The 7,846-nt window shown below is 40.4% G+C and overlaps 1 protein-coding gene across 4 annotated transcripts in view; it reads right to left on the reverse strand.

The window, feature by feature from the left end:
- The window catches only part of TBC1D1 (TBC1 domain family member 1), a 203,471-nt gene that overhangs the window by 94,934 nt on the left and 100,691 nt on the right, over positions 1–7,846 (reverse strand). For all 4 annotated transcript variants that reach the window (XM_006918936.3, XM_025051767.1, XM_006918937.3 and 1 more), the window contains 3 exons: positions 7,739–7,843; positions 7,081–7,210; positions 1,420–1,511 (listed from right to left, as the gene is read on the reverse strand). In XM_006918936.3, coding sequence (XP_006918998.1) covers positions 1,420–1,511; positions 7,081–7,210; positions 7,739–7,843 — 327 coding nt within the window. The remainder of the gene's footprint in view (positions 1–1,419; positions 1,512–7,080; positions 7,211–7,738; positions 7,844–7,846) is intronic.

A 7,846-nucleotide genomic window follows, 5' to 3' on the forward strand; every position in this document is an offset into this window, starting at 1 on the left:
CACTGTTTTTGGGAAAGCTACACTGTGCTGTCTATATAAAATAGAAAACTCATATTAGGGGAGGAATATGCCTTTTCTACGCTTGCTAGAAAGATGTTCCCCAAAGTGACTTGACAGCAAGTGGGCTGGCATCAGACGAAAAAAGGCCTGGTTTCCACTGCAATGTATTAACAGTCAGAAGCGAACTGTCCGTCATTTATCTGCTTATGAATTCTAAGTACCAAGCCCATTAAATTTGTTTCAGGGTACTGTGTACTTAGAACTCTAAACATTCTTTAAGAAAAAACAAAGTGGTGTGTGTCTTGAGTTGAGTCAGAAGAAAACAAGAAATTTAAAGGTAATTAAAAATCATGAAAATTACATTCTCAGCTATTTATGAAATTTAAAAAATCTTCCTACGTTTTCCTTCCGTAAACACATGCCAACCCTACTGTGGAAGGAGAACAGGGATTAAGAGAACTCTAACATGTGATTAAAAGAAAGACAATCCTTCAATTTTTCACACTAACAGCAAAGAGATCACAGGCCCTAAGTATACAGGTTCTCCCCAGCATGGAGGGAGAGCCGCAAGCTGCTCGTATTGCTTAATGACTCCTCTATTTGCAAGACCCCTGCCGCTTTCCTCCTCTCCCCCGAAAAAGAGATATTTATTCTTTGTTCTGATGTACTCTCCTCCCTAGAAAAGTGCCAGGAAACCCTAGAAAATGCTCCTGGGCTACAGAAGACATAAAATTTTTGATGAGCTCATTAAAGATTCATAATGAACAGACTACAGGCATGCCGGCACACGCAGCACGGTCTCCCCGAGAGACGCTGCATCTAAATGCAAGGGTAAGAGCGAGCTTCCAGGTTTCATGCAGAAAGCCCAGAGCGTGGTTCTTGTTTTGCGTTTTGTGTTTATGTTTAGGTTTACTATATTAATTATACAGCTCTAAGCAGATATCATCGACATTTATTTTCAAAACAAAAAAATAAAAGGGAGGAGGAACAATTAATATGCAATTTAAGGTATAAAACATGGTCTCCTTTGAGTCCCACACTTAAGGCTGAGATCCGGAACGGGAAGGGGCTGGCAGAGGTTCCCACGGAGCAGACGAGAGCTCAGGGACCAGAAGTCCAGTATTCTGTCCCAGGCTGAGGCTCTTTCCACTTTATAATTTCCTTCTTCTCATTCTAAAATGTTGTTAAAGGAGAGCTTCTCTGGTTTTGTTGTTTTCACATGAAAACCAAGACCTGATGTGACTCTGCAGTTCTGACCCCGCCCCTCCACAGGGCTATAAAAGCTTAAACCAGAAGCACCCGGGGCCACTTTCACGGGGCTCTGATGGCTCTGGTTTGCTCTTTTTTTTAATAAATAACATTTCACAGGTAAGCTGCTGCTTTTTCTTTCCATACGGAAATTAAAACCTAGTACTGTACCTGGACCTCCTCAAAAATCATTGCTTGCTCCTGATTAGTTAATGCTGTCAGGTGCTTCTGGAGTTCTAGTTTGGTTTTGGAAGGATTCATTCCTATTAAGAGAACAAAGAGATGAAAACAGAAAAAAGTTTTGAGGCAGAGTGAACACTTCCATACTCACTCCCTTTACATTCTTACCCACCCACTTCAGTCTTTCGAAGTTTTATAGAAATTTTAATCAATAATGATGTTGATGATGATGACAGCAAACATGACTCAGTTACACCCTCAGGTGCCAGGCACTGTCTTAAACATCGAGCCTGCATCACTTCGTTTAATGTTCAGAACAATCTGATGAGAAGGATTCAATCACCCTCATTTTACAGTTAAGGAAACTGAGACCCAGAGAGCTTAAATAATTTCCAAAGACCACCACTGTGGACTCTTACCTCAGGTCTGTGTGGTTCCAAATTACTTTTCACCACCACTCCATGTTAAAATACCTCACATGCTCAGAACGCTGTCCTCAGAATATGATAAATTCTTGTGAGTATTTACACATAAACTTGATAACTTTTCTTAAGGAGAACAACCACTATCCCACCTGAAAACGGACCAACATTTTTCTCTTGCATGTTACACTCCTTCACAGAAAACTGAACCACGTGGCTAACTACTTGCCTTTTACCACCACTGTTTATTAATAGTTTTAAGACCATTTAATTACCATTACAGAGGATTTTGAGAAAAAGATGTAAAAATAGTCATAACTTTGGTGCTCATTAGTATCTGATATTTCAGAAAGTCCCTTCTCCACAGAAATACGGCTCAGACCTTGTTTTGTCTTTTCTTGGTGCCAGAGAAAAATGTTACACATGATGAGATTTAGAATGAAAGGATTTACTGACCTAAACTACCCTGAAAAAAATGGCTGCAGATTACAGACATATTTTGTTTTACTGCACTTTGCTTTATTGTACTTTGTACATATTGCGTTTTTTACAAATTGAAGGTTTGTGGCAACCACTAGCAAAAAGATTACAACTCGCTGAAGGCTCAGATGACGGATAGCATTTCTTAGCATTTAAGCATTTTTTAATTAAGATACATACCTTCGTGGTTTTTTTAGACATAATGCTATTATATAATATAGCATAACTTTTATATGCACTGGGAAACAAAAAAAATTTGTGTGACTCGTTCTACTGTGATATTGGCTTTACTGTGGTAATCTGAAACCCAACTGCAACATCTCCGAGGTATGTCTGTACTTTTATTCCAAGGACAGCCCTCTCCTTATCCACTTGTCACTCTCTTCTCCTCCTCCCGAGAGTGAGACCCTGGGCAGAGGCTTGGCCTTGTTCTCCAGAAGCTGCAGAACAGTGTGGCTGCATCTATACAACTGAAGATGGTCAGGAAAGGACACTTCTCGAATTTGGAACAGGGACCTGGAAATCACATCTCTGTTTTACAGATGAGTTTGCGGAGGTCTAGAGAAACCAGGTAACTTGTCCAAGATCAGGAGCCAACAACCGGCAGCCAAGCCTGCCTCAGAGCTCCGCCACCAACGAGTGCAGCTGAGGCACAGCCCCCGTCTCCTAGCAGGTGAGGCTGCTGCCCTGATTCAAACTGCTGCAGCCATCTCAGCATCCCGGAAGTCCTTCCTCCCTACCACATTGTTTTTGTTTTTGATTTTTGTTTTTTTTTTTTGGTTTTTTTTTTGGTTTTTTTTGCTAAGAAAACCCTAAGAGGCTACTATAAAAATAAAATAAAGGCCAATATTTCTTAAGTGACTGCTAAGCCACTTCACTCAACACAATACGCATAATCTCATTTAATTCTAAAAATAATCCTAGAAGTGGGCTCTATTTTTAGCAACCCCAATATATAGATGAAGAAACTAAGGCATGGTGAAGTCAAGTATTTTGTCCAGGGTCATCAGCCAAGTAAGAGAGAGAGTCAGAATTTGAAACATATCTGGTTCAGAGATTAGTCTTTAACACTCCCTTTATCCAGAGAGTCACACGGGGCTTCAATACCAAAGTGAATTCACGGGTGGATAAGAGAGCAGAAAGGATAAATGGGTTTTGTCAGAGCGCACAGTTCGGGAGCTCTTCCAGCAAGCTGCTAGGTCACAGAAGCCAGGAGACAGATGATTTGACTAGACTAACTACTCACATGTTAAATCAAAATAGTATTTAAATTTACAGTAAAAGAAGCCCTCAGTAAACCTCCCAATGTTTCTGACACAGCGTAAACATCCTATTTTGGGCGTACTATATTGTCTGATGAGACATTCATTCACATGTGGAGAGAAACCCCAAGCTCTATGAAGAATTCAATTAATTATATGCTTCTAACAATCTTAGGTGAAATCAAGTAATACAGACTACTCTTCATATCTAGCAGGTATGAAGAGATCCTGTCTTCAACAGATCTATTCATTAGGTAAAAGGGAGGCAAAGAACAACACAGAAAAAGGTACCCAGAGTCAAGGGCATTCTGGAACTACAATCCCTCCAGGCGAGTTGTTAATGAGGCTGCCTTGGGAGCTCTGATGGATGGCTTGGCTTTGCCAGAGGCAAATTCACTTAGGGAGCAAAGGAAAACCTCAGTTCAACTGCTTTTTTTCTTTTTAGTGAAAGTATAACTCATTCTAGTAATTCTGAAAACGCTCCTCTAATCTTTAAGCGAAATACTATGTAAATACTACCAGCAGTGGTACGCAGTTCAAACACAGACCTGAGCATGGCTGTACCTCTCACATGTTACACGTGCACGTTAGAGTATCCAGTGTAATTAATATGTACGGTGCATTTATTCAAATTCATACATTCCAGGGCATAGCATCACTATATCCATTAACATAACACAATCTATAAGTCTTTCTTTTTGTGGCCACCGTTTACAGAGTTCTCGGCCAGACAACAAGTTCCCATAACGTGCAATGAGCTTTAATAAACCACTTCATTCCACTTATTAGAATTCTGCATAGCAAAAAGGAGGGGCCTCAAACTGTTCATAAAGTAACCAGCATTTCCCCTCCTAAGAATGCCTCTAATAATGCACCAACTGTACTTTAAAAATGCTTCTCATCATGTAGGCAAAACATACCCTCACCAGCCATCTGATCATGCTGTTTAATGGATGTTTTTACATTACCACAGCTTTCTGCTTTGCTTGGATTTTATCAGGTAAAAAGATGAATTAAATGATAATTCCAAAACAAAAGCTATAAAATCTCTACCCTGATTAAACTTTTCAGCTATAACTTTCTGAAAGCCAGATCAAACAAAGATTTATCAAGTGGAACTTTGAAACACTTCCAGTTCCTACAGATCACGGTCTGCTTTATTTTAAAAGCTAAAGTCAGTGCTGGCTTCTTACTAAGCTTTTAAGGGACATTGCCATGATCGTTTATTTTCTCTTGACGACCATTTAGGAAAGGGTTAGTGAGCCTCTCAGATGGTTTCTCTAGTTGAAGCACAACTTTTCTTGTTCCCAGATATATTTTGTATAATATCAGCAAATAGTAGCAACTAGGAAAACTCAGTAAAACACAGCTGAAAATATTAATCGTTTTAATTCATTTTAAAGAGAGCTATAATGCCAGAAACTAAGACTTCAAGAACCTTAAGATGAAAATTGTCAATTTATTTCATATAAAAAGAGAAATCAGATGTCACACACACCCATGAGAATGGTTATCATAAAAACAAACAAACAATAAAAAACAGAACGCAACAAGTGTTGGTGGGGACATGGAGATATTGCCAAGAGGAATATAAAATGGTGCAGTCACTATGGAGAATAGTACGGCAGCTTCTCAAAAAATTAAACACAGAATTACCATATGATCCAGCAACTCCAGTTCTGGGTATCTTCCCAAAAAAAAATACAAAGCAGATACCTTAACAGGTATTTGTACAGCACCATTCACAGCCTCGTCATTCACAATGGCCAAAAGGGGGAAACAACCCAAATGCCCACCAACGGATGAATGGAAAAACAAAACGTGGTATATACACACAACGGAATATTATTCAGCCTTAAAAAGAAATCAAATTCTGACACATGCTACACTGTGAATGAACCTAGGAGACATTACGCTAAATAAATAAGCCAGACACAAAAGGACAAATACTGTATGATTCTACCTATATGAAATACCTAGAGCGGTCACATTCATAGAGACAGAAAGAATGGTATTGCCAGGGGCTGGAGAGAGGGGGAAATTGGGAGTTGATGCTTAATAAGTTTCAGTTTGAAAAGATGAAAAAGTACTGGAGATGGACGGTGGTGACGGCTGCACAGCAATGTGCATGCACTTAATGCCACTGAACTGTACACTTAAAAAAGGTTTAAATGATAAATTTTATGTTATGTGCATTTTTACCACCATTATAAAAAAAAAAGAAATCAGATTTAAATAGTAATGTAATTTTCCTTTACACAAATAGAGTTTATAAAGAGACATGGGAAACAATCGAACCATCTTTTTTTTTTTTAACAATAACATGGGTTGCTTAAATCTGTGATTCCCCACAAAACCATGTGCCAAAAAAAAGTTTTAGAAATCCTCCCATAAATGGAACAAAATGCAAAATGAAGAAGAGAGAGGAAGGAACCCTTCGACTTCTCGGTTTCCTCTGAGGAGCAACACCACCACCACTTCACCCTCGCCTTGGTTCGGCCTTTGCCCCGGGGCCTCTTCTGCTGTCCCAGGGACAGAGAGCTTCTCTCTTCCTGCCCGAGGCAGGTTCCCCAGCCCTGTTCAGGAGGGATGTCCTCCATTCCAGTCTGACCTGTGTGGTCCCTCAGGCTCTGAATTTGTTCAAACCCCTTCAATTGTAAAAAGCAAAGTCAGCTGGGTTTTCCTTCAGGATGGCCTTCGCCTGGGAGGACAGCTTGGGTGGCAGGTAATGGCTGGGGCTTTCCTACCTGGGGCTCACTCCTGAACTAGCCTATTCCTAGTTTACACTAGTTTACGCTTAGCTGTCACTAATCTTCAACTTACTTATCCTGACGATGTACAAAATAAATAGTGCCTTTCCCTCTCACAATGTGGTGAGGATTAAATGGATCAGAATACATGTGAGAAAAGAACACTCAGCATGGTGCCTGCTACATTTGAAGTACTCAATAAATAACGCTGCAAATCATAACATTATATTTCTCCTTAAGTCAAATTTCCAGAAACTGTAGTCCATACTCAGTCACCACTTCTTTTAGTCTTTCCCACTTGGTCCTCAACTGCAACCTGTCTTCCGCCCCCTCCACTCCATTAAAACTGCTCATCAAAACTGAGACACTTAGTGGAAGGAAGTTCTTTAGTTCTCATCTTACTAGATCCCTCTACAGCGGCCAATGTGACTAACCACTCACACCACCCTGATTAACAACGCGAATGGCTTTGTAACCTTTTCCTCCAACTCCTCCGCTACCCTCAGAGCCCCTTGGAGGGGAGATAGTAGAAGAGGATATGGGATTTCATCTTCAAATCCCGAGCACCTAGCACAAACCTGGCACATGAAAGACACAGACTGCATGTTGGAAGTTTACCTACAATCCCAGCAACTATGATGCAAGGCTCTGTTAGGCAGAACCTTTCAACAGATCATCTAGTTTTCCTGGGACCTTTAACTCCCGCTACGTTAAAGCTCAAGAGGGGCCCCTACTCACCCTCTATCCGTTCGCAGAGCTTGTGCAGGCCCTGCAGGGGGCAGCCATCACACAGCTGGGCTGGCGCTTTGGTCTGCTGCACTGCAGCCACCGTGAAAGCCTGTTTCAGGGTCATCATAATCTCATCAACCTGATCAAAGAGAAGAGAGAGTGTAGCTAGCAGAAAGTCAATTTAAAGCGAGCTGGGTTGAAATTTCAGAACTCAGTGGAAAGACTTAGTATTTTAAGAGTTTTCTGGACTATTAGTCACAGGTTGACGAATAATAATCATAATATCTGCTAGGATTACAGTCTGTGAAATACTACCTAGATGCTCAGGGTTCTGAAAGGAGATAAGGTAAAAAACCAAAACCACAAATTAAATACTGAATGAAAAAGCTAACTCCTCTGACTGAAAGTCCAAAATGACATTTTAAAATTGCTAAAAGTGAGGGTGAAAGTGAGCAGGTTCTTCGAAAATAATGAAAATTGAAAATGCACACCCAAATTAGTCTCAGATGCCTCCCAACTAGTTATCCAATAGTCACAAATGAATAATGAAAGCCAAATAATGATATGTCGATGAGGCTATGAGATTTTGCTAAGGAAAGAAAAATTAGTGAGGTTGGAATTTCCTGTAGTTGAGGTTTCAAGGTAAGAACTGTTCGTTCTGGCTTACCAGAGCTTCATTTGTGCACTGGAACACATAACACACGAAATGAAAGCCTCCCCCTCCTGATGATTCTCGGCAGATAAACCCAAAATGGTCCACGTGTCTAATACCCTG

This window comes from Pteropus alecto, unplaced genomic scaffold (genome assembly GCF_000325575.1).
Source record: "Pteropus alecto unplaced genomic scaffold, ASM32557v1 scaffold5, whole genome shotgun sequence".
Classification (NCBI taxonomy): domain Eukaryota; kingdom Metazoa; phylum Chordata; class Mammalia; order Chiroptera; family Pteropodidae; genus Pteropus; species Pteropus alecto.